The 27,637-nt window shown below is 40.5% G+C and overlaps 1 protein-coding gene and 1 non-coding gene across 3 annotated transcripts in view; one reads left to right on the top strand and one right to left on the bottom strand.

Annotated features, from left to right (window-relative positions):
- Nucleotides 1-19,231, top strand: part of EVA1A (eva-1 homolog A, regulator of programmed cell death) — a 74,798-nt gene extending 55,567 nt beyond the window's left edge. The window contains exon 4 of one of the 2 annotated variants that reach the window (XM_003268717.4): nucleotides 18,092-19,231. In XM_003268717.4, the coding sequence (XP_003268765.1) occupies nucleotides 18,092-18,465 (374 nt within the window). In that variant the 3' untranslated portion in view covers nucleotides 18,466-19,231. The remainder of the gene's footprint in view (nucleotides 1-18,091) is intronic. The other variant, XM_004090426.2, reaches the window with a different exon arrangement.
- A 2,769-nt stretch (nucleotides 19,232-22,000) lies between these two features.
- On the bottom strand, nucleotides 22,001-22,134 carry LOC115838497. Its single transcript, XR_004033516.1, has one exon. It is a non-coding gene; the product is annotated as a small nucleolar RNA U109 (small nucleolar RNA).
- Nucleotides 22,135-27,637: the final 5,503 nt, after the last annotated feature.

Here is a 27,637-nt window from a genome sequence, read left to right as displayed (position 1 = left end):
GCTACTGGCATCTAATGGGTGGATAAACATCCTACAATGCACAGGACAATCTCCTGCAACAAAGAATTATTGGGGCCAAGACATCAATAGTTCTGAAGTTGAGAAAGCATGCCCTAGAGCAGAGGCAGGCAAGGAAGAAAGGACTTGATGATGGTTTGAGGCATCCTACTCTGAAGGTCCTTCTGTGGCTTACCAGAGCTTTTAATGTCTGACCTTTACTACTGCATGCTTTTATTTAGTCACTACCCTCCCTGACCAAGACCTCTGCTCCAGTTATTCTAAACCACTTGCCAGGTGTTTTCTTACCTCATTGCTTTTGCACAGTCTTTTCCTTTACCAAGAATTCTCCCTTTTAGTCCTGGACTGGCTGACTCCCTCCCAGTCTGCAGAACTCTCTTAGGGTCATCTCTCCTCAACCTACCCCACCTCAAATCAATGGGCTTAGGCACCCACCCACACTCTCCCACACATGTTTTATTTCCCTCTATATTAGCACTTGGATTGGAGGACTTAACATTTCTTTTTTAATTGTTTGTAAGGAACTCATTGGGACCAGAATATGATAGTTGATAATGAAGATAATCTCATTAATAGTACTGAACTCATTAATAACTCATAACAAGGTTGTTAGAAAGAGTAAATGGAATGATTACTCATTTTAATTTAATGATTTGAATATTTAGTATATTTGCCTGGCTCACCATTCTATTTCCTTTAAGTTTTTTTTTTTCTCAAAAGTCACCTTTTGGTACCCCATAAATATGTATAGCTGCTTTGTACCCATAAAATTTTAAAATAAACAAATAAATAAATCACCTTCTCAGTAAATTTTGCTCATCACTATCCACTTCTCCCCAAAACACACATTCAGCACTTCATATCCTTCTTCCTATTTTTCCCATTTTTTCCTTCTTATCACCTTACCATCATCCACCATACTATATATTTTATTTATTTGTTTAGTATCATCTCCCCTGCTGGAACTCCTAGGAGAAGAGAGATTTTTGTTTCTTTTGTTGACTACTATATCCTGTGCATGTAGAATAGTGCCTGGCACCCATCAGATGCTCAGTTAATCAGTGAATGAATATGACTCAATAACCAAATAATTATAAAAAGACATGTAGCAAGGAGTCTTACCCAAGAGCTGCTTCCTCCATCCAGTTCCCAAGCTTGACCCATCATCAGGCTCTTATGCATCCTTCCAGGGTTCTTTATGCAGATATTAAGAAAATACAAGGATATAGTTTCTCCTCCTCCATTCCATGCACAAGTAGCACACCATGCATGCTGTTTTGCCCTTCACATTTTTCACTGAATAATATATTATGGAGATATTTTAGATCAGCATGTGGAGACCTTTCTCATTCTTTTAGACAACTACATATTATTCCATTATATAGATAGACATCCATAGTTTAACCAGTTCTCTACTTATGTCCAGTGAAAATGGTTTAAATCTTTCCAAACTGAGCAACAAACAGAGCTGCAATAAATAACTATGACATGTATGTTCAAGTGCTCTTGTAGAATAAGTGCCCCAAAGAAGAACTGTGGGAACAAAGTATGGGTAAATTATCAACTGAGAAAAATATTAATAAATTATCATTTAAATAATTTTACCAATTTACTCTTAAAAGACATATGAGAAGCCCCTGCAGCAGTGTTTTCAAACTTTTGAACTTTGACAATCTGATAGATGAAGAATGATATCTAAGTGCTATTTAATTTCTGCTTCTCTAGATCAGAGGTCAGGAAGCTTTTTCTTTAAAGGGTGAGACAGTAAATATTTTCAGCTTTGTGAGCCATTCTCTGCTGTAACAACTCAACTTTGCATTGTAGCATGAAAGCAGACATAGACAATGCACAAATGAACGGGCAAAATTGTGTTCAATAAAATTTTATTTACAAAAACGTATGGCTGGGCAGACTTGGCTTGTGAGCCGTAGTGTGCCTGTCCCCATTTTTCATATGTTGAAGAGCCATTTGTATTTCTTTTTCTGTGAACTGTCCATATCTCTTGTTCATTTTTATTGATCTTTTTCTTAATACTCTTTCTAGGCACTTTTCCTATATTAGCCCTTTGTGTCTGTTACATATTACAGATATTTTTCCTAATTTGTCACTTGTCTTTTGACTTTGCTTGTAGTAATATTTTTCAGAGCAGAAGTTTTGGGTGATTATTTTTCCCTGTTTAACCAATATTCGTTGAATATGTAACTGCAAGTACAGTTATGCTGTTTAGTATTTAACCAGAATTCGAATCACATTTCCCATGACATTGGTATGAGGGAGGCAGTCTCTCAGCAGTGAGGGAGCCTCACCCCCCACAACTTAATTGATGATAGTCACAAATTTGGGCATTTGAGAAGATACTGTAGTTCTGGGTTTTCTCATTCCCCTTTATACTGTGAATCCTGTGAGGGCCGATGGCCTTTGTGTCCTTAGCCTTTAAGCTATGCCCAAGGCATTGGAGACTTGCAGTAAATGTTTATAGAATGAATATAAGTAACCACGTATTAATATATATAATTTGTAAATTTTTTAATATTTAACTTTTTATTGATATATAACATGCATACAGAAACATATGCACAAAACATTTATGGAAAGCTTGATGAATTACTACAAAATAAATACACTTGTGTAACCAAGAAATAGAATCACACTTGCTCATGCCCCTGATAATCACATTCTCCTTCTCCTTCCAAAGGTAACCAAGATCTTAAGAACTAAGTATAGATCAACTCTGTCATTTCATGTGTTTTATTACAGAACACTAAAAACATATACAAAATACCAAAAAGTATAATAGACCTGTCACCCAGCTTTAACATCTACTAGTCATATGTTGTTTTTGTTTAATCTATACTTCAAACCATTTCCCACCCCCCACTTCATTAGGTTTTTGATTATTTTTTAGATAAAATGCATACACATTGAAAGGTACAATCTTAATTGTACCTTTTTGACAAATCAGTATACCCACGTAAACTTCCCCTCTTTTAAGAATCAAATTACCCCCCTTAACAATCATTAATGTGCATAGAAATTACCTCAAAGTATTATTTAAAATCCAGAGTTTTGACTGAGAATTTGTATTTCTAACAAAGTACAGATCTGCAGAGCACATGATAACTACAATGTTTCCTTTATCTACAGTAAATACAATTTGATGAATAAAATTAAGGAAATTTGACCTAGGGTGAAAGCATGGATCAAAATGTCTGTACAATATGCTATGTGTAGGAGCATTTGGTTAACAATAACATAAACTAACCAAACAATTTTATTATTTTAATAACCAAAATTAGCAACAATCTTACTATTGTTTTCATAGAAGTGCTCCCTCAGAATAAACAAATTTTAGTAACATCAGAGGGTATTGGTTAACTGGTTAACTGGTTAACAGCAAATATTTGAAAGTAAATGTCTGATAAAATTAAGTAGCGGGTATCTTTTCAAGCCCATCAATGATCTTACATAGTTACCCAAAATTCAATCATTTACACAGCAAGTGCAGATAATTTTCGTAGCTTCCTATTAAAATTATATTTTAATACCCTTATACATTTTAACTCAGTTTTCTTATAAAATTCCCCAACTTAAATTTTTATATGACATATGATAAGTTCCCCTTAAATTCAATTTAAATTTACTGAATTTTATTAGGCAGTGTCTGTGTGTCCACCACCCAGTATTATTTGAGGTTCCTCCATTTGCACAGGCATCACAGCTAGGGAAACAGGAATTCACAAGACACAAGACACAGGCTGTCCTCTGCATCTCTTTCCTTCTCAGGGCATCAGTTCATCAGTCAATCAAGTCATGCGAGAGTAGAGGTTATATATTTTTTGGCACAGAGGGTATCATTCCTCCCCTCAGAGGAGGAAAGGACCAGAAGGTACTCTTAGGGGACACTTACTGGGAGGGCTGAGCCCCCTAAGGTGTGAGGCTCTGATTAGCAGGTATAGACTTTTCAGGAGGGAGGGATGAGTCAGCCATTCTGAACCTGCAGCTCTACTGTCTCTTGTCCCATCTCAAGACAATTCTGAAGGGCTGTTTTGGGCTGTCTGGATGGTGGAGGTTGAGGAACAGTTTGGGCTTTGATGTGGCTCAGATGAGGTGTGTCATAGGGGGCCCCTATACTCAGTATCTGGGCTGGTGCCTTTGAGGTCAGTAGGTTGCCTCTTTGTATCCAAGTCCATTTTCACTAGGGAGGAGGCTGGAGAGTCTAAATGGCTTCCAGAGGCCCCCTCTGAATATCTTTGGAGGATGGGCACTGAAAGGGGCAAAGTAATTATCTTTGGAAATTCTAGAAAGTCTAGTTGGAAACCTGGGAAGACCTCTTGCCTGGTGCCTGAATACTCAATTTGCAGTCCTAGTCACATAGATGGTTGGTAGGCATAGAGCTGGGTTTGCATTTATATCAGCACAACCTTGTGTCGGGTTTGAAGAAGTGGCCAGGACTAGTGTCTTGGTTACAGGCTGGAGAACACCGTGAAAGCGAGCTTCAGGCCTGTTGACTTTCATCTTGGCAATGATTGTTGGGTCCTAGGCAAAGTTTTTGAATGCAGCATGAGGCCAATCCATAGATCCACCTCCACACATCAGCTGTCCATAAGGTAAGAGAGAGCCCAGTTTATGTCTTGATGGGAGGCTCTGCCAGGTGGAAGAATCACATCTCAGGTTTCTTGACAGCTGGCTGACTTGTTGAAAACAGATCCAGGACAGACCTACTTTTGGATGTGTGGACAGGCATTAGCCTTTCAGTTTTGCTGATGCTTCACTTGAAGTCTCCTAGGAAACTTCTGTGGTAGGTTCTTCCTCTGCAGTTCTTCCCTTGCCTTTGCGTTCATTCTTCCTGTGAGTCTTGGTAAACGGCTATGGAGTCTGGAGTTGCTGGGGCTTCCTCAGTCCCAGGTTCTACTTTTCCTCTTATTTGGCCCAAGGGTTGTGGGACAGGGCCCCACCCCAGCACTTCACTGGGCACCTTTTGGTCCTGGCCATGTGTCCTAAGACTTGATAGTTCTTACACATTCTCTTGGAAATGAATTAAATTTGTTTTTTCCAAATCTCACAGTAAAATTGCTGCTCCAGAAAGATGTATCATGGATATTCTGCTTTTGTGCATCCTCCCTGCATAGAATTGAGGCTGTGCCTACTCTGGTTTCAGAAGCATGCATTGGAGTACTTAAAGTTAATCTGAAAAAGGTTTCAGACACTCATCAGGGAGATTCCTGCATGGGCTGAGAAATGCCAGGACCCCAGGCCTCCAGTACCACCCCTAAGGAGAGGCTCACAATTTGTAACATTTTTTAACAGTTGGGATATCCTCCACTAGAGAGGGTTTGGTGAAAGTAGTACTTTTGAACACAGATGATGGCAACATAAATTAGTGTACCACTTTTCAAAACCCACTTGGCAGTGTGTATCAAGAGCTATAATAATATGTATCCTGTTTGACACAGAGATTCCTTTCCTGAGTCAAGGCAATAAACAACAAGCAAAAAAGGAAGTAGCATTAAGCACAAAAATATTTCTTCTAATACTATTTTTCAAAAATATTTCCTCATAACGACCTAAATATCCAAGGCAGGAGGCAGTTTTTGTAAACTGTGGCACTTGCACTGGGAAGAATACTATGGAGCCATTATTAGGCATGATGGAGGGAGACCATGAAGCAATATTGAACAGTGTTATATGCTGTGTACATGTGAAGTATACATGTACAGTATATGCAGAGGAAAAGATATGAATTATATATACATGTCTATATATATACTCTGACTATAAGCAGGTAAATGTGAATAAATATGTGCATGTTTATATGATAGAGAAAGAGCAAAGGAAAATTTACTGTACTACACACTGTATAGTTATATTCAGGTTGTGAAATTATGGTGATTTTATAATTTAAAAAATTCCCTCCTCTTTTTTTTTTTGAGACGGTCTCACTCTGTCGCCCAGGCTGGAGTGCAGTGGTGCAATCTCGACTCACTGCAACCTCTGCCTTCCAGGTTGAAGTGATTCTCCTGCCTCAGCCTCCCGAATAGCTGGGATTACAGATGCGTGCCACCATGCCCAGCTAATTTTTTTCATATTTTTAGTAGAGATGGGGTTTCACCATGTTGGCCAGGCTGGTATTGAACTCCTGACCTCGTGGTCTGCCTGCCTCAGCCTCCCCAAATTTCCCTACTCTTTTAATGTTATACTGGCACATATTTATACACATGCCCACATACATACGCATACATATATATCTACATATAACAAATTTATTAGCTGAACTTTTGGAAATGGTGTCTTCATAATTTAGTTCAATGAATATTGTGAGATATGCACCATGAGCAACACACTGTGCTGAATGCCCAGAGAATCGAAAGTGAATCAATCATATGGATTCTGCCTTCAGATTCCTCACTGTCATGTGGGAAAGATAATGGTTATATAACTAATTATAGCGCAACCACATAAAGTGCTGCCTAGACTGGAGGGGCTAATTAATCACACCCTTCTTCCAAACTCAAGGACCCAGAAAAAGCATTCGAATTTTGAAGTTGACCTCATCAGTGTCAATTTCAGCAGTGGTAATGCTGGATGGAATAATGTGTCAGGGCCTTCTACCTAGTCCGTTGAGTTCTAGGGCAGCTATGGGATTGTAGGTCTTTCCCTTGCAGGGGAAGAAAAGTGAGCCAGTGGATTGGGAGGAGGGGCAGGGCAATGGATGCTTCCTTGTGGGGTGCCTATTGCCTGTGCAAGGGGATGAAATGAGTGAATTTTTTCTTTATTTTACTCTAAGTTCTGGGATACGTGTGCAGAACGTGCAGGTTTGTTACATAGGTATACATGTGCCATGGCGATTTGCTGCACCTAGCGACCTGTCATCTAGGTTTCACGTCCCTCATGCATTAGGTATTTGTCCTAATGCTCTTCCTCCCCTTGCCCCCTACCCCCTGACAGGCCCTGTGTGATGTTCCCCTCCCTGTGTCCATGTGTTCTCATTGTTCCACTCCCACTTATGAGTGAGAACATGTGGTGTTTGGTTTTCTGTTCCTGTGTTAGTTTGCTGAGAATGATGGCTTCCAGCTTCATCTATGTCCCTGCAAAGGACATGAACTGAAATGAGTGAATTTAAAGGAGCACACGTCAGAGCCAGCCAGGTAGGAACAGAGATTTCTCAATACTCCTTCCTGGGGAAGAACAAGTCAGAGACGAAAGGAAAAGGAAGGAAGCTTCCTCCAGCATTTTAGAGAGGGCAATAGTGTTAGTGGAGGTCTTCCCTTTGCTATGGGGTGGGGCAGAATGCCATAAAGAGATGTTCTTTTTTTTTTTTTTTTTCTTTTGGCAGAGTCTCACCTGGTTGCCCAGACTGGAGTATAATGGCATGATCTTGGCTCACTGCAACCTCTGCCTCCTGGGTTCAAACGATTCTCCTGCCTCAGCCTCCCAAGTAGCTGGGATTACAGGCACCTGCCACCAGGCCTAGCTAATTTTTATATTTTTAGTAGAGACGGGGTTTCACCATGTTGGCCAGGCTGGTCTCGAACTCCTGACCTCATGATCTGCCCGCCTCGACCTCCCAAAGTGCTTGGATTTACAGGTGTGAGCCACCGCGCCCGGCAAGAGATGTTCTTACAGCGCCTAAAGAGTTTGGAGAAGAGATTTTGCTGAGCACTCCCTGACTACACACAAACCTCATGATTCTCTTTAATGCCCACTTTTTTATTTTATTATTTTGGGAGGTTAAGATTGTTTTTTATTAGTACAAATTTATGGGGCACATGAGAAATTTTCTTACATGTATATAGTGTGATCTAGTCAGGGCATTTAGGGTGTCTATTGCCCAAGTACAATACATTTTTATTAACTGTAGTCACCCTGCTCTGTTATCAAACATTGAATTTATTCCTTCTATCTAACTGTACATTTGTACCATGTAACCCACTTCTCTTCATCCTCCCTCCTACCCTCCACTCACCTTTCCCAGCCTGCTGTCTGTCTTTCCACTTTCTATCTGCATATGATCAAATTTTTTAACTCTCACATTTAAGTGAAAACATGCAATATTTGTCAAAACCAATTTTTAAAAGCCTTTTCCTTTTCACTAAAGGAATTGGAAGCTTCAGAGCCAAGAAGAAAGCCCAGGCAGAGAGAAGGTTGCACTTGCATGGAGACCAGCTGGCCTGGTCTGGGCTGGCTGCTGCTACCCTCTCCTACAAGGAGTCTGTTGGGCATGATCTGACCTCTGAGGGTGCAAATGAAATTAGCTTCAGGACCTCTACATAGGGCCTCTTCCTGCCCGCGAAAACAATGACCCTGCAGGAAACAAGATACAGCAATACAGTTATTTTTATTTATTAAGGGAAAACAACTGACAATGGCCCTCCCCACTCTGCTTCCTGGGTAGTTAACAGCTGTCTGGATCTGGTCAAGACCAGGGTGGATCATTGGCCAAGAGGAAGTGACCTGGAGCAGAAAGTATTAGAGGAGAGAAAAAACAATCACCTTGGAGCTCCAGTTTTGAATTTTGTGGGAAAAGGATGAAGAAGCATGACATAAATTGTATCAGCTGTGAAAATCAGGCCTGAGTCACCAGCTTGGGATCCAGTGAATTCCATTACCCAGTCTGGTTGCTCTTACTGGATTTGTCCAGGAATCCACATCTGGATGCTAGAGACAAAAGGGGATGTTTTCTGATCTGGGAGGCAGGACAAGGTGGACTCATTAAGCTACAGAGGGAGAACAGTGGTTTCCAAGATGGAGTTCAGAAACTATCTTTGAAGTTAGGCCTATGTAATAGGTGGGGTGAAGGCAGTATGTGAAAGCTAAAATGACTTGTTTTTCTGCCTTTAATATCATTTTCTATTTTGGTCAAAGCATGAACTTTTGAGTATCAGGCAGAATTACATTTGACACCCTCATCTTGGCCTCCACTTTTAAACAAGAGTAGCACTACTTACTCTGCTGAACAGTGGTAATGGCTGAAGGTATTACAGATGATCAGCATAAAGGAATTATTCCAGGTCTTGGCAAAGAGAAGCATTCAGTGAATGACAGCTCTTTCACTCACTCTATGTATGTATGTATGTATGTATGTATCATCTATCTAATGTCTTTCTCCTTCTTTCCCTCTTTTCCTTCTTGCCTTCCTTCCTGTTCTCATCCCTCCCTTTCTTCCCCATGAGTGCATATCTATGTCTCTTTGTGCATGCGTGTATGCAATATGTATATCTGCATATACCCTAATATTTTTAAGCATTCTTAGATTCCAGAATAGGTAAAAGGGTGCATGCAGAGATGCCACTTGTGGAGGGCCTGGGAAGTAGAAGGAGTATAGCTCAAGCTCTGCTATGTCTGTTCAGCATTTATAGGTTTTGACTTTTATTTCACTGGATTATGTGGCCATTGTTATTATGTTAGATACCTTCATGGTCTGAAAACCCTTGTAGGGAATATAGGAGACTCAAGAAATGGAGATAGATTTATGGAGCTCCAGATTCATACTCCAGGGAGGACAGGGTTATGTTTGCTGCCTTAGTGGAAGGATACATGAGCTATCTAGAGGCTTTAAAAGACAGCCTATCCCAAATTTATTTGTAACCTACCAACATGGATTGGTTAAATTAAGTTCTTTTAATGCTGCACACTTATACTAACACAAGAGAGGTTGAGTTATTGCATGAGTTGGGCAATAAAGCAAGTGTAACTGATGTACTCTTTCTCTGTCATGTCCTCTTTCTCTCACTCTGGGATCCAGGCAGGTTTTCTCTTGGTTGGGGAATTGTCTTCCTTGGGTTGAGGGGACTGAGGGAAGATGCAGTATTGGTATCTCCTTCTGAAGCATGGCTTACCTAGGCAGGTTCTCTTCAAGGCTTCATGGTGTAGGAGACAGAGGACAAGACTTTGGTCTGAAAGATCATCCACAGAAAATGGATGTACAGTGCCAATGACAGGAGCTCGGCTGCTGATTCCCACTTACTCTGCCTACAGGGTCCCTTCCTCTACCCATGAGAGTAGAGCCAGCTTCCCATTATGTGGCTCCTTCAAGGGCATTATAGCAGAAGTGGGCCAGTCCCTCTCTTTGGCTCATTTCATTCTAGCTCAGAAAAGCTGTGGCGTAACTATAATTGGCTCAATTTCTTTCGCTTGATTAAGGAGGCAAAGCCAAAGTAAGGCTAGAAATCAAAACCTTTTTTGTTGCCAGGGCATACTAAGCAGTATAAACCCATTTCTAATTTATATACTCAAAGCCATACCTCCTAAACCAAAGTATATGAAGGATTACTTTAAATTCTTCTTTTCCTAAGGGGAGAATTTTCACAATAACCTTACGTAGAATTTTTATTTCACACTCATAATAAAGTGATCTTTAATAGAACTCTAAGAAAACTCCTTTAGAATGTTTCATACTAACAAAAGAAGGAATTAAACGTTTGTGAAGTTCAAAGCATGTCACTTGAGCACTACATCAATGTAAGAAAGACTCAGTTTTATTGAAGGTTAATTATCTATTGGAAAAAATTCACTAAGGGGCCCACACTCTGGCATTCCAGCAGAAGATGAACATGAAGAGGAGGGTGTGTTTGTGGGTCAAGAGTGGACAATGAAGTCTTTGGCTGTCTGGACTAGAGGCTCCTGTGGAAGAGTCTGGGGGGATATGATTGAAAGGGAGATTGGAACCAGATTTTTGACAGCCTTGAGTACCCTCTTTTTTTTTTTTGTAAAAGTAATAAGGCAAATAATAGAAGTCAGATTTTAAAATGTTGCTTTGACAGCCATGTGCAAAATGAATTCAAGGTGGAAGGAAGTGGAATCCAGAGTTAGAAAGCTGCAGGTGTGGGGAAATGGCAGTGAGTAGGAAAGAGATGGAAGAGACATGAGAATGGCTGATATTAATTAATTTATGTCTAGAAGCCAAAGAGTGGTCAAAAAATGACTCTGGGCATTGGGCACAATGACTGAAGAGAACCTCAGGCAAAAAGGGGAAGGTTGAAAAGGGGAGGGAGGGAGGAAGGGAGAGAGGGAAAGAAAGGGATAGAGAGAGAGGTAAGAGAGAGAACTTGCTGTTTGAGATAAAAGAGGATGACACCAATGTGAGGTACATTCTGTATGAAATTGGAAGGTACATGGGAGTTTTTAAACATAAAAATTAAAATTTACAGGAAATGTATCTCTTAAAGAGATGGATGAATTTCCTCCTTTCCCCTCAATTTGTTTATGTATTTATGTATTCATTAATAAATATCACTTTTGCCAGAAGGAAGCATGATTCAGTGACAGTTCTATTTCTGATTTTTATTTGTATAGCTATGGGTGTTAAGAAACTTTGTTCACATAAACATGTAGACAAAAACAAAAGAAGTTTTGTTATAATTAAGTCACTCCAGTCTTTGAATTAAGTTTTCATCGTATGCCAAAAATCAGAGTGATCTGTCATCAAAAGTTATTTTGATTTATCAGCTGACAACCTGATTAGGCCTTCCTTCAGTATTGTTGAAAACCAAGAATTGGAAACTGATTTGGAAAAGAATGTGTTACCAGTTATTAGGGGCTTTTGCCTCCTGTCATTGACATCAATATTTCAATATTTGGAACTGTTATTTTGCTTGGTGGCCATTTTTGCACTCTGGGCAGTGCACTATAGTAAGATGGGATGTGGGGTGGGGGAAGGGTCTGACTTTAGCGAAATGGGGGAAGCAGTGGGTGGTGTAGAACAGGTAAGCCTGTGCCTTCCACCACAGGCATCTTCTCAGGCAGATCCAATACAGGAAAGAACAAAGAAAATGGCTGTGTAAGGTCTAGAAATAGATTTCCTTAAAACAAGCTATGCCTGTTCACCTCTTAGGCACATGTTCCCACTGTGAAGACTGCTTATCTCGACTAAGGCCGAGCAGTGAGATGAAACTCAGGCCCTTTTAGACCAACAGGGACTTAGGTGTAGTCAGTGGCCTGATGAGTTTGTGGGCCGAGGCAGCAATCTGGGCTCCCTGACCAGTCGTCACCCTGAGTAGAATGACCTTATTCCTTCCTGATGCAACTAGTGGCAGAAAATCAATTCTGTTAGCAATTAGGAGCAGATTTCTGAGGCAGAGTCAAGGCTCTTTCAGAGGAAAAGGACTCCTAGGGAACTCTGGACAAAGTTCAGACCTGACCCTTGGGAGATATTTTATCTTGATAAACAGCAGAACCCATTTGTCCAGCAAATGGGCTTCGTTTTGCTTTATCCCAGTGATTTTGACTTTTTTATTATCATTAGAACTAGGTTTTGTGAAGACCACTCTGGACTGACCCTTTATGGCTTTTTGGTTTTCCATTTCCTGTGCCCACTGACTTTTCTCCAATTCTGCATTCTCTGAGATTGCCCCAATGGTGCCTCCTGCCCACTTCCATTATTTCACTCAGTTGTGCTCAATTCCAATTATGTTTATTGCATGTCCTTTTCTCTTATCAGGCTTGAAGGTCCAGTGAGGTTGTGACTGGCTCAAGGTCATTTAACTAATAAATGAGAGTGCCTTCCTCCCACTTTACAAAAGAAAGGCAAATTATTGGATTTAACCCAATCCAGGGAGGCCAAGTCCAGGGCTTTTATTTGCCCCAAGACATGTTCTGTCTATCTGAGGGCTTAAGAATTTTCTAAGTTGCTCTTAGAATCTGGATAAGACTCAAGCCCGTTCCAGCCTGTCATCAGATAGCATGTTTTTATACACATTGTGCATGTTAATTATAATCAGCAGATCACAAATAAATGCAGATTGGTGTGGAGTTCATGGGCTGTTCTGGTCATTATTTCCTCCAGGAAAATATAAATCTAAAGATAAAGGTGGGGCCTTTGATGTGATCCCATAGCACCTGGCATAGGAATATGCTATTTGTAAGCAAATGAGTTCTGAGAAGACCATCTTTAAAAAAAAAAACAAAGTGTGTGTGGTGCAAATTTAAATTTATTAAGTCACTCAGTAGTGCTACAACTAGAGATGTACAGATACATTGACAACTTAACATTTGGTTCACTTTTAAAAGTAAACAGCATCTCAAGCTAATGGTGAGACATTAAGCTAATTGTTAAATAATATCTAAAACAGATCTTTTCCTGAAACAGTGTTGCTAGATTTAAAAAAGATACACATTATATACAGCTGTTTTGAATCAACATAAAAATTGAAGAGGTAGTACAGAAGGTTCTCATATCCCTTCCTTATTAGTTTTTTTGTTTCTGTTTTTGGCTTTTTTTTAACTTTTATTTTAGGTTTGGGGGTAACTGTGCAGTTTTGTTACATGGGTATATTGCATGTCGCTGAGGTTTGGTGTACGAATGATCCCATCACTTAGGTGGTGAGCATAGTACCTGATAGGTAGTTTTCCAACCCATTTCCCCACCCCACCCTCCCCCTCTAATAGTCCCTAATGTCTATTGTTCCCTTCTTTCTGTCCATGTTTACCCAGCTTTTAGCTCCCACTTATAAGTGACAACATGCAGTATTTGATTTTCTATTCCTGTGTTAATTTGCTTAAGATAATGGCCTTCAGCTGCATCCATGTTGCTGCAAAAGACATGATTTTATTCCTTTTATGGCTGCTTAGTATTCCATGGTGTATATGTACCACATTTCCTTTATCCAATCCTCTGTTGATGGGCATCTAGATTGATTCCATGTTTTTGCTATTGTGAATAGTGCTAGTGCTGCAATAAACATACAAGTGCAGGTATCTTTTTTGTAGAAAGATTTATTTTTCCTTTAGATATACACCCAGTAGTGGGATTGCTGGGTGAAATCATAGTTCTGTTTTAAGTTCTTTGAGAAATCTCCATGCTGCTTCCCACAGGGGCTGAACTAATTTATATTCCTACTTTTTTTTTTTTTTGAGACAGGATCTCACTTTGTCACCCAGACTGGAGTACAGTGGTACAATCTCGGCTCACTGCAGCCTCTACTTCCCTGGCTCAAGTGATCCTCCTGCCTCAGCCCCAGAAGCAGCTGAGACTACAGGTGTGCACCAGCACACCTGGCTAATTTTTGTGTTTTTTGTAATAATGGGTTTTCCACCATGTTGCCCAGGCTGGTCTGAAGCTCCCTGAACTCAAGTGATCTGCCTGCCTCAGCCTCCCAAAGTGTTGAGATTATAGGTGTGAGCTACCATGCCCAGCCTAGTGTTCCTTTTATGCACAACTTTGTCAACATGGTATTTTTTTACTTTTAATAATAGCCATTCTGACTGGTACGAGATGGTATCTTGTTGTGGTTTTGATTTTGATCATGATTTCTCTGATGATTAGTGATATTGAGCATTTTTTCACATATTTGTTGGCTGAATGTATGTCTTCTTTGCAAAGTGTCTTTTCATGTCCTGTGCTCATTTGTAATGGAGTTATTTTTTGCTTACTCAATTTTTTTTAAATAGATTCTAGATATTAGGACTTTGTCAGATGCCTAGTTTAGGAATATTTTCTCCCATTCTGTAGGTTGTCTGTTTACTCTGTTGATAGTTTATTTTGCTGTGAAGAGGCTCTTTAGTTTAATTAGATCCTCCATGTCCATTTTTCTTTTTGTCACAATTGCATTTGGAGACTTGGTCACAAATTCTTTGCCAAAGCCAGTGTCCAGAATGGTATTTCCTAGGTTTTCTTCTAGAGATTTTATAGTTTTAGGTCTTACACTAAAGTCTTTAATCCCTCTTGAGTTAATTTTTGTATATGGTAAAAAGAAGGAGTCCAGGTTCAATCTTCTGCATATAGCTAGCCAGTTATCCTAGAACCATTTATTAAATAGAGAATCTTTTCCCCTTTGCTGTTATTGTTGACTTTGTCAACGATCAGATGGCTGTAGGCGTGCAGCTTTATTTCTGGGTTCTTCATCCTGTTCCATTGGTCTATGTGTTGGTTTTTGTACCACTACCATACTGTTTGCTTACTGTAGCCTTATAATATAGCTTGAAGTTGAGTAATGTGATGCCTCTGGCTTTTCTTTTTTTCCCCCCTTAGGATTGCTTTGGCTATTTGAACCCTCTTTTGGTTCCATGTGAATTTTAGAATCTTTTTCTAATTCTGTGAAAAATGATGTTGGTACTTTGATAGGAATAGCACTGAATCTGTAAATTGCTTTGGGCAGTATGGCCATTTTAACAATGTTGATTCTTCCAATCCATGAGCATGGAGTATTTTTCTATTTGTTTGTGACATTTCTAATTTCTTTCAGCAGTGTTTTGTAATTCTTGTTGTAGAGATCCTTCACCTCCTTGGGTAGCTGTTTTTTAGGTATTTTATTATTTTTGTGGCAATTGTAAATGAAATTACCTTTTGATTTGGCTCTCAGCTTGGACATTGTTGGTGCATAGAAATGCTACTGATTTTTGTATTGATTTTGCATCCTGAAACTTTACTGAAGTCAATTATCTGTTTGAGGAGCCTTTTGGCAGAGTCTTTAGGGTTTTCTGGGTATAGAATCATATTGTCTGCAAGGAGTGATAGTTTGACTTCCTCTCTTGCTATCTGGATGCCTTTTATTTTTTTTCTCTTGCCTAATTGCTCTAGCTAGATCTTACAAGACCACCTTTATTTACCCAGAAAGGAACGTTTACCAAGCACTTTCACATGCATTATCTGCACTGATCCTCCCAACTGTCTTGTGAAATATATGGCACCTCAGCATTGACACTGATGCCATAGAAGCACCAGGAAATGATGAGAAGGGAATAGGCTTTGAAACTGGATAGACTTGTGTTTGTTTGCTTGGGCCTTTCTACCTTGTCGTGTGGCCTAGGGATGTAACAGTACCTCTTTTTGCTTCTGCCTTTTATTTCGTAAAAGACAACCAACAAAGGAGGAAAGGAGTAGAAGAAAAGGAAATAAGTGGGCTATTTTAAAGATTGAGGCTGATGATGTAATGGAGTTCATGAAATTTTAGGAACATATTTGGACAATATTTTTTTCTTTTCTTTTTATTTCAATAGTTTTGGGGGTACAGGTGGTTTGTGGTTACATGGATAAGTTCTTCAGTGGTGATTTCTGATATTTTAGTGCACCCATCACCAGAGCAGTGTACACTTTACCCAACGTGTAGTCAGAGAGATTAATTTGGATGACAACATCAAGATTATAAAAAATTTTAACAATCCGGAACCAGGGTGAAACAAAATGAAGTTTTTGTATTTGAATTGAAAAGAATCCTAATAAGTAGCACACAGAAATAGAAAACACAACTTAATGCCATTACCTTTGTGAGCGTGACCTGGAACAAGCCACTAGACCAGCATGTAGGTTAGTGTTGACTTGCCATATAAGGGGGAACACAGTGGTCTTCAGTAGGCTTGAATTTACCTAATCGTCCTAGCATTTGGTCCAAGTGTCTCCATCTCATCCTCATGCTCACAAAATGCCCCATAACTCCCTGTCTCCTAGGGCTGGTTGCCCCCACAATGTGCTCCCATCATTAACAGCCCATTGTTTTATTTTCTGTCCATTGCTTTCATCTGTCTCCCCAGTAGACTAGGTGCATTCCGAGAGCAAGAACTGCATCTTATTTAAGTCTTTGAATTTCCAGAACCTACAAAAATTGTCCAAATATAGGCAAAGGCATAAGAATGATATAATAGACTGTGGTGACTCAGGGGAAATTGGTGGGAGGGGGGTGAGGGATGAAAGACTACACATTGGGTACAGTGTACTCAAGGCTAGGCCTGTTCCTTTGTTCTCGTAGGTACCTAGAATGAAAACTGTTCACTCAAAGACTCCCATTCTGTTAAGCACATCTTACAGGGGTCACAACTAGGCCCACTAAACATACTGATCATTAACAGAATTACTGTTATCTTCTCTCACCAAGGAAAGAGCTCAAATTTCTCCTCCCCTTTCAGTTAACCTGCTGAGGGCACTCCTAAATACCTATACTGGCTTTCAATGTGTGACTGATTGCAACTATTGCTTTTTACAAAACTACCCCAAAACTTAGTGGCTGAAAACACACATTTATTATCTCCCAGTTTCTACAGGTCAAAAATCTGGGTGTGGCTTAGCTGGGTTCCTTGGTTCAAGGTTTCTCACAGGCTGCTGCAAGGCCAGGACTGTGGTCCCCTCAAGACTAGATGGAGGATTGAGTCACAACCAAGCTCATTCACATGGCTGTTGGCACCATTCAGTTCCTTAAAGGGTGTTGGCCAGAGGCCACCCTTAGTTCCTTGCCACTTGGACTTCCCCATAAGGCAGCTCACACATGGCAGCTGGCTTCATCAGAACCAGCAAGTAAGAAGAGCCCCAGAGAGGGAGAGAGTAAGAGAACGAGACAAAATCAGTCTTATGTAACCTAATCTTAGAATCACCCATTGCAGTTGTCCCTCGGTATACACAGGGGATTGGTTCCAGCATCCCTGTGTTTACCCCAATCCGTGCATGCATACTTCAGTTCTGCAGTTGACCCTGCAGAAGCCACATATTTGAAAAGCTGACACTCCTTATATGTGGATTTCTCATCTCGCAAATAATGTATTTTCAATCTACACTTTTGTTTGAAAAAAATCCATGTATAGGTGTCCTGTGCTGTTCAAACCCATGTTGTTCAAGGGTCAATTGTATTTCTTAGAAGTAAGTCACTAGGTCCACCACTTGAGGGGAGAGGATTGCACAAGGATGTGAATACTAGGAGATGGGGTTCATCTCAGAAGCTGTCTACCACTGTGATGAAAGGGTAATTCAGTGGGGGTGCATGAGCAAATTCACAAGTAAAGATGTTTTGGTCTAGGTGAAAAGAGGTTTTAGATAGATATATCTCTTAAACAAATGACACCTAAGCACAGCTGCTTGCATACAGTAGGTGCAAATAATTACTGTTTTTCTTTCTTTTACCTTTTCATTTGGGAATAATCTCTAAGTTAAAGTTGCAAGAAGAGTGAAAGAATTTCATATACCTTTTACAGATTCACCGTTTGTCAATAATTATATTTTGAATACATTATAAAATATGTCACATGGGAGGACAATATTTGTAACCATCAAAACTTTGGGGCCTGGTGAGAGGTGTAGGCTGGAGCCATATCGGATCTCTGCATATGGAGTTGTCATCTCTCAAATGCTTGCTTCTTCCTCTTGTTCCTCCAGAAAATCCTGAGCGAGCAGCTCTGTACTTTGTTTCTGGCGTGTGCATTGGGCTGGTGCTGACCCTGGCTGCTTTGGTGATAAGGATCTCTTGCCACACAGACTGCAGGCGGCGTCCCGGGAAGAAGTTCCTGCAAGACAGAGAGAGCAGCAGCGACAGCAGCGACAGCGAGGACGGCAGTGAGGACACCGCGTCCGATCTCTCCGTGCGGAGACACCGCCGCTTTGAGAGGACTTTGAACAAGAACGTGTTCACCTCCGCGGAGGAGCTGGAGCGCGCCCAGCGGCTGGAGGAGCGCGAGCGCATCATCAGGGAGATCTGGATGAATGGCCAGCCTGAGGTGCCCGGGAACAGGAGCCTGAACCGCTACTATTAGGGAGCAGCAGGACCCCGGAAACCACTGGAGGCCGCCTGGAAAGGAGAGCATCTGCAGGGACAATGGGCACAAGGAACTGAACCCAGCTCTGCTAATATTGTGATTTCAGAGAAAAAGCAGGACATGCCCCTTTTCTAGCCAGGAGGATTGCTCCTTTTTGGCCAAATGTATGGAGAAGTAGAAAAATCAAAGCAGTTCATCAACCTTTCCTGGTCTTGGAATGGTGCTGAAAAACCCTCTCCAACACTGTGGATGGAGATTGGAGAAACGCGACTGTGGTTTCTCTTGATTTCTGAGGATCTCAGAAGTTTCAGCAGACTTCCTTGCTCTGTGTTATTCCTTTGCAAAAGGAAAGATCACTATAGCATGAGGGCTGGGAATAGCAGGGTGAACTTAACCCAATAAATGCAATTTCCTAAATGACTTCATGCTATGGAGGTGATTCTGATTCAAATAGCATGATCCATGCTTATTATTTAAGGCTGATTTTTAAAATCTTGTGTTGCAAGGGCAACCTCGTCCATTTTAACTGGCACCTCAGGGATTAAAATCCTATTTTTTAGTGTAGTTCCCACCTCATTCATGAAAATGAATAGAACTATTGTATTATGGGAGATGTGTCAGTGAACTAGAAAATGTCAATAACCTCAAAGGATGAAGGGTTTTTATTTTACATAGTTTATAAAATATATATTGACATGCATATTTGAAAATGCTGCATAAAAATAAAAGTGGTGTGTCTTCCCCCTCTTTGGAGACAAGAAAATTTTATTATGACTCTAGATAATTGTGATTTTAAACACTTTTTTAAAAAAAAATTTGGATTTCAAAGAAAAGAATGGAAATGAGAGGTAAGGATTAAAGCCAAAGTTAGGATGGGAATAAAAAAAATAAACATTACATAAAATCTTTTTGGTTGCCTGTCTGTCTCTGTGGTTACCCTTACCTTAAATGACAACCCTTTTATATACGTGGGTATGGGCTTTTGCCAGGCCCCTCAAGGATTAGAGTGGGGAGATGGTTCCTGTGTGATAATGGGCTTTTCACTTTCTGTAGGTTATATGTATGATTGCTATAGTTGAGTTGTTAAGCAGATAGAGGAATAGAAGACTTACCTAAAGCTAGAAATAAGATGGTAGCCCTTATATGAAAAGAAGTTGGTAGGGAAGGAGGAGAAGCCAGCCTCTGCCAATTTAGAAATAGGTTACAGAGGACAAAACATCCCCTAAGCTGGTAAACAGGAAGAGTGAGACCTGTCTCTCTGTTGACTCCCTTCTCTTGCCATGGAGTAGATTCCTACTCAGTCTATCTGGGTGCTCCAGGGCCTTCCTGCTGGGAGGATCTCCCCTGTTCATTAACTTTGTCCCCATGCTTAAGAGGATGGTCAGGAATTGTGCTTAAGAGGATTGGTCAGGATTGGTGAGGTCTCTACTGCTTTAGCAACCCACTTTTTGTTGTAAGGACTCTTGGAGGGCTCTCTTAAGAACTGAACAATCATTATCATAATCTTTGCTTGCCAAGGGGGCAATAAAGTTCACTTGCAACACTCAGTCGCTGGCCTGATTATATAATTTTGGGTGGCTAGCAACATTGGCTGGCTAGTTACAAGTGCCAAAAATCTTGCTGAGTCAGCATTGCTGAATCTAGATCCTTGCCCTTGTGGTTTCAGTCCCTTAGCAACAATTGCAGGAATCATCTGATTCCCCTGGGCTTTAGATTAACGTCATCTATCCTTGTTTCCACCTCTTAGAAAAATGAAACAATTGGGAGCTGATTTCCATCACCAGGGAGCATCAAAGCTGATTATGGGGTGGGATTATGAGCCTTACTGGGCAGGGACTGCAGTAGCAGAGGTGTTTGGGAGGGCTCCGGGGCAGATGCCTGTCTCAGTTTTCGCTCCCATATCCTTTTGACCAAGTCCATAATGTTCTTGTAATTATGGTGGTGGGGACATTGCCTGAGGCATAAAATACACTAGGTAGCAGCTGCTTCACTTTCATATAACAAGGAATACAGCTTTTCAACCTTCCCTATCTTGATTCAACCAATTCCACATTTTAGGTTTATCACTTCACACCTGGTTTTAGTTTCTGTATTAGAACATTTGCATTTGCAACAGAAAGATATTCCACTTAAGAGCATTTATTGATTCACACAACTGGAAGGTCATGGCTGGATCTGAGGATTCAGAGATGACTGGATCCAGGATCTTAAATGCTACCAAAAAGTTGGTCTTTCTCAGCTCTCCACTTTGCTTCCTTCTGCTGCTGGTTTCATTGTCTTCTACTGCAGATGAAACTGTAACAAACTTGTACAATATAGTGTGTTGGGGTGCTTGCTTCTGATCAAGCCCCCACACAGCTCACAGACTGTATGTGCATATTTGGCACAGGTTCATGGCTTGTTTAGCTCAGAAGTCAGAAGCAAGACACAACATGGAATGGAAGCTTTTGGTGCAGGTTTTCTGGTCTTTGGAAGTTTCACAGAGAAGCACTAGCTGACAAAATTCTGAGATAACTTTATGAAGTAAAGATGACTTAGGAGCCCAAGAAATCCTCTTCAGGCATTAGTGCTCCCACCAACTTCCCTTAAGAGCCTCTTCCTGAGCTGCAAGGGACAGGTGGTCATTTTCAATTCATGGCATCTCTAAACGCACTCAGCTGAACCTTTGCCATGTGGCAGGGAGCACACCAAAGGGACTTCGGGATTTACGTAGTTTCAAATAAGGACAGAAGAGAAAAAGAAACACCTTGCTCTGTGGCTTAAAATATAAAATCACAGGAAGGACTCTGTGGTCTGGCTTGTGTAGGTCCATGGATGAAATCACCAGTCATTGTGGGCAAGAGACTGAGCTTCTCTAAGAAGAAAGTGGAGATAAGATGCTAGCCAGGCACTCGCAGTAGCCACTGCACCACTCTTTTCTGTCTTTCTTGGTTTTCCTACTCTCTCTCTCGGTTTTTCTTTTTTCATTTTCTTAATGCTTTATCTTCTTTTCCTTAACCCCTTCAATATGGGTCCATCCTTTTAACCTTGAAGAGCTGATCTTCTCACCCTACATCCTGTGATATCTTATATATTGCAGTGACTCTAAAGATCACCTACACATTGATGACTTGAAAAATCTCTTTCCAGTCCTGACGAAGTTTCAGACATGTATAGCCCACTGACCTCAACCACAGGAGACAGTTGTCCCACAGGATAAATTTGGCAGTGTCAGGGAGACATTTTGGTTGTTACTGCTGGGTGGGTGGGATGCTATTTGTATCCAGTGGCTAGAGGCTAGGAATGCTGCTAGACACTTGATAGTGCCAAAGCCAGCCTTTCAGTCCTCTCCACCAACGCCCCAGCAGTGAGTGAAGAAATCTCCAAGTTATTCCAGCCCCCAGGCATATGACTCTTTCCAACCAAAGCCTTAGACATTGACAAATAGAGATAAATCACCCCTGTTGAGCCCTGTCCAACTTCTTAGTTCAGAGAATCCATGAACACAGTAAATTGATGGTATTTTTATGCCTCTAAGTTTATTTTCCCACTTTTATGAAGGAGAAATATATTACCATACAACCTCTACCATAAGATTGGCTGCCCTGGGGAGTCCTTTTTACATGTAGCTTGTTATGAATGTATTACTGTTCCCAAGGATAGAGGAACAAACATTTCTACATGCAGTATGACCCTAAGTTTACAATAGATAGCTGGACAACTTCCCAAAACTGTACTCACCTTCCCCCCAGACCTATGTCTCTACCTATATTTTCTGTCAGTTAATGATACAGTTTGGATCTGTGTCCCTGCCCAAATCTCATGTCGAATTGTAATCTCTAACGTTGGAGGACGGGCCTGGTGGGAGGTGATTGTATCATGGAAGCAGGTTTCCCTCTTTCTGTTCTTATGATAGTGAGTGAGTTCTTATGAGATCTTGCTGTTTAAAAGTCTGTAGCACCCACCTCTTCTCTCTCTTCCTCCTGCTCCCACCATGTAGGATGTGCCTGCTTCTCCTTTGCCTTCTGCTATCATTGTATGTTTCCAGAGGCCTCCCAACCATGCTTCCTATATAGCCTGTGGGATGATGAGCCAATTATTCCTCTTTTCTTTATAAATTACCCAGTCTCAGGTAGTTCTCATAGCAATGTGAGAATGGACTAATATAGTTAATGACAAGGCAAGTTACAAGGTTACCCAAATCAGAAGCCTAGGACCATTCCAGTTTCCTTCTTTTCCTTGAAGCTTCACATATAACAATTAACAATCTTCCCAATTTTAAGTCATTAATATTTCTTGCATTGATTCTTCCTTTACAGCTTAGTTTAAGCCCTTATCATCTCCTGCCTAAACAATTGGAAAAGCCTCCAAATATCTAAGTCTTGCCACCATCAAAGCCATACTGAGTACAGCTACCAAGGTGACCTCTATTAAAGGCATGGCTGCTCATATACCAGTCTCTCTTTTAAATCTCCCATTTTTTCCCCATTGCCTATTTAAAATATCCAAATACTTCTAGATGACATACTGGGCTCTCCATAGAAGGCTCCTGCAGCTCCATCACCTGCCCCTCCTTGCTCATTCCTTTACATTCTGATAATATCGAATTGCTTATAGTTCTCTTCTACACTTTTTATCCCAATTGTTGCTTCTGTCTAAAATACCTTTTCCTTTTTCTCCCACTTTTCTACCTATCCTCAAGACTCAGCACAAGTGTTTCCTCTACCAGGAAGCCTTCCAAGGCTTCTCCAGACTCGGCTAAGTATTGTCCTCTAAGTTTCCACATATCCTGTGCTTGTTATGCCCCTTGTTCCTACCATACTGTTGTGAAATTGTTCACTTGTGCCTCAAAGGCAGGGAGTCTGCCTTGTTATTGGGTCCCAGCAGGATGCACACATCACATGCTTTCAGCAACTATTTGTTGAACTGTGGTAAAGACTATATTGTATTCGCCAAACCCTGTTATCTCTGCCTTCTGGACACATAGATGGACTATATTTCCAAGACACTATTTTGGGTAAATGTGGCTGTGTGACAGAGTTTTGCCAATGGAAGATGGTAGGCCTACCTAATTGACATTTGCCATTTCAATGTTGGTTGGCTTATATGATCTTCTATCCTCTCTGCTGGCTGGATGCAGAAGATTCAGCAAAGAATTCTGAGGCTGTAGGGGATGGTGGAGCCACAAAATGGAAGAAGCCTGGGCCACTCACTGTCCAGGAACATCCACATTGTATTTTGTGTTAGGAGAGAGAGGCTGATGAAATACAACCCTGAATTGAGGGCTGGAAGGGCTCTTGAAGTCTCTGCTTCCAACTCTGTCTTCAGATAGGCTTATTCCTAACTCATTCTTCATGAGTAAAATTGATCCTAAAACTTCAAAGGGAATTTTATAGAGCAGAGTAACCCTCTTTAGGTAACCATTTCCCTTTACTACTTTTAACTTCTTATGCTTCAATTGGAGTTACCTTATGTTCAGAAAGGATATTCATTCATCTCCCCTTATAATAATTCACAATAATGAATATTCAAAGTTAACATGTTTCTTGCCTTTTTGCTCCTTGTGCTGAATAGTTTCTAATTTATTGATATGCTTTTCATGGTACTTCTCCCCTTTTATTCTAATATTTTATTTACATATATACATATATTCTACTTGGTTGAAGTAAACTCAGTCAGGCAATACCTTCCACCTATTATCATAACTGTCACAAAAAGCTTCAATATCATGCTTATCAGTGACAGTTCTCATAAAGGCAGCTAAACTCATTATTCTAATCAGCTTTGAGCAGAGCAAAATTAGCCTCATTTCCCATGTCTTTCCTTATCTTCTCGACCAATGTTGAGATTGCACAAATTGCAAAATGAAATCATCTGAAAAATTGTGATCAGATATGTGGTGTCAATCTTTTAATTGCTTGACAACCTGTATTATTCTGTTTTCACACTCCTAAAAAGAAATACCCGAGATTGGATAATTTATAAAGGAAAGAGGTTTATTTATTTTTATGTTTTTGTTTTTTTTTTTGAGACGGAGTCTCGCTCTGTCGCCCAGGCTGGGGTGCAGTGGTGCAATCTCGGCTCACTGCAAGCTCAGCCTCCCGGGTTCATGCCATTCTCCTGCCTCAGCCTCTCCGAGTAGCTGGGACTACAGGCGCCCGCCACCATGCCCAGCTAATTTTTTGTATTTTTAGTAGAGACGGGGTTTCACCGTGGTCTCGATCTCCTGATCTTGTGATCCACCCACCTCGGCCTCCCAAAGTGCTGGGATTACAAGCGTGAGCCACCGCACCCAGCAGGAAAGAGGTTTAAGTGACTTATAGTTCCACATGGCTGGAGAAGCTTCAGAAAACTTACAATCATGGTAGAAGGGGAAGCAGGCACATCTTACATGACAGCAGGTGAGAGAGTGATTGTGACCTTTGCTGCAGTTTGCAATAAATTCCTCATCTCCATGGGAGCCCATCTCAGCCTGGATTTCATTATCCACATGACTATCAGCATTTTGGCCAAAACCATTCAACAAATCTTTAGGAAGGGCCAAACTTTCCTACATCTTCCTATATTCTTCTGAGCTCTCCAAACTCTTCCAACCTCTGCCCATTACCCAGTTCCAAAGACACTTCCATATTTTTGAGTATCTTTATAGCAGTGCCCCACTCCCAGTACCAATTTACTGTATTAGTCCACTTTCACACTGCTATAAAGAGATACCCAAGATTGGGTAATTTATGAAGGAAACAGGCTTAATTGTCTCATAGTTCTGTATGGCTGGGGAGGAAACTTACAATCATGGCAGAAGGGGAAGCAGGCACGTCTTAGACGGTGGCAGATGAGAGACAGCATGTGTCAGCACAGGAAAAACTACCATTTATAAAGCCATCAGATCTGGTGAGAATTAGCTCACTATCTTGAGAACAGCATGTGGGGAACTGCCCCCATAATCTAATCACTTCTCTCCCTCGACACATGGGGATTACAGGTCCCTCCCTTGACAGGTAGGGATTACAATTCAAGATGAGATTTGAGTGGGGACACAGAGCCATACCATATCACAGCCCAAATCAGTATATATCAGGATACATTCCTCGTCATAAATATTAAATTTAACATTAAAAATAGCACCAAAAGTATCAATCTTCAAAGTGATAGTCTTCCCATCTCAACAGCAAATTTGAAAATTCATGGCTTTTTTGTAAATTTTAAAGATATGAATTTCTTTTTCACCCTGGAATAAGAATATCCTTCTTTTTTTTTCCAGATAGAGTCAATTCTTCCTTTGTGTCCCCACTGCTCCTTGCACACTCACACTGTATGTGATTTTTCTGTACCTGTCTTTGTCCCCTAATCTCTGAGCCCCTGACAGCTATACTGTATCTTACTCACCTCTGATTTCTCAGTGTGCATGCAGGACCTGTTTCATAGTAGTGTCTCCTCAAATGTTTTTTGAGTTAACAAAGTAATGCATAAAGTCTCAGAGAATTTGAAATACAGCCCGTTGAAGCATGCTGTTTCACAGATCCCTAAGGCATTGATTGTTTGTGATGAAGATAATTTTCTTAAGTGTGTGAAGGTCTCTTTTATCTGATTTCATTTATTCTTTCCTCTACCATTAATCATTTCCTTGTCTCTTTCAATTTTAGAGTCTCTCCCATCTCTCCTACATTAACTTAGATGTGGCTGTGTGATAGAGCTTGCAGTGCATTTTTTCAAGTTCGATTTAGCACTCAGAATGTTACAAAATTCTTACAGGTTTTGAAGGCATGGGCGTTTGTTCCCGAACTGCAGTGGCTGTTCTTAACTTCACAAAATACAGGTTCTCAGTCCCTCAAGGGTTGAACAAATAAAGATAAACTTCTAAAACTTAAACATGGGAAGTATGCCTCTTGTGTCTGCAAAATAGTCACATCATATATTCCATTATTTCTGCTTTCAAGACCATCTCAGTCTCACTCATATGGTCTAGACACTTGACCCTCAGACACAATTTATCTCCTGTCTATAGGAAAAACCATCATTTAGTTACTGAGATAGGGACTAATATACCAAATGTCTTGGCTAAGGTGGCTCATGCTTGTTACTCAGCACTTAGGGAGACTCACTTGCGGCCAGGAGATGAGTCTGGGAAACATAGCAAGACCCTGTCTCTACAAAAAAAGTCATAAAATTTGCCAGGTGTTGTGACACATGCTTGTAGTCCTAGCGGCTCAGGAGGCTGAGGTGGGAGGATTACTTGAGCCCAGGAGTTTGAGGCTGCAGTAAGTTATGATCACACCACTGTACTCCAGCGTATGCAACAGAGCAAGATGCTGTCTCAAAAAAAAAAAAAATTTAATTTAATTTAAAAAATAAAATAAAAGAAGAAAAAAAGTAAAGTCTCTTTTCCTAGCCACTTATTACCTTTTCGTTTTCTTTCTTTCATTGGTAGGTAGAGATGAGCCTACTGGTGGTGACAGTGAAAATAAAAATAACCTTCACTTCCAACTGTCATTTGAGGAACACAAGGAACATCTGAGGCTCTCAGAAGAGAGGTTTACCTGGGCCTGAGTCCAGGGCCCATATTAGGGACTCCATTCAGAACCAGAATCATGCAACTAGCTCCACATCATCAAAAAAGACGAGATGATTAACTAAAAATTTTCCTCTGTAGCCCTGAAAATTTGTTTTTAGTCAGTCTCTAGTCTTTTTGTGGAAAGTTTCTGATGCCTTATACTCTGTTACAACACTAAATCTGGCAGAAACTTTGGAATAGAAAAACTGTGGCCATTTAGGGCAATATCTGGGTATTTCCAAGTGAATTTCTCAAATGAGAAAAGTGTATTTCTGAATCAGGAATTTTTTATAGAAAGGTGATACATAAACAAAATACATTTTCTCTTTATGATGTTACTGTTACTCTGTAGGGTTAGACTTTTGCATATCTGGAATTCAAGAGACTGTTTCTACCTTCTTGGATACGTTTTCCAGTAGGTAATTCATCCTTAATGTGTATTGAAGGGGGACCAGGATATACATAAGTGACAAAGGCAAGATAAAACATAAGAGATTTAACTGAATGGCATGAGCTTCTAAGGAAGTAGTTTACAAAAGATTGCAGAGCAGAACTTGGCAAACTATAGCCATGGGCCAAATCCCACCACCACATATTTGTGTACCACTTGCAAGCCAAGAATGGCTTTTCTATTTTTAA

This window comes from Nomascus leucogenys, chromosome 14, assembly GCF_006542625.1.
Source record: "Nomascus leucogenys isolate Asia chromosome 14, Asia_NLE_v1, whole genome shotgun sequence".
In the NCBI taxonomy this organism is placed as follows: domain Eukaryota; kingdom Metazoa; phylum Chordata; class Mammalia; order Primates; family Hylobatidae; genus Nomascus; species Nomascus leucogenys.
The sequence above is the reverse complement of the archived record's forward strand: the minus strand, read 5'-3'. Positions and strand labels throughout refer to the sequence as shown.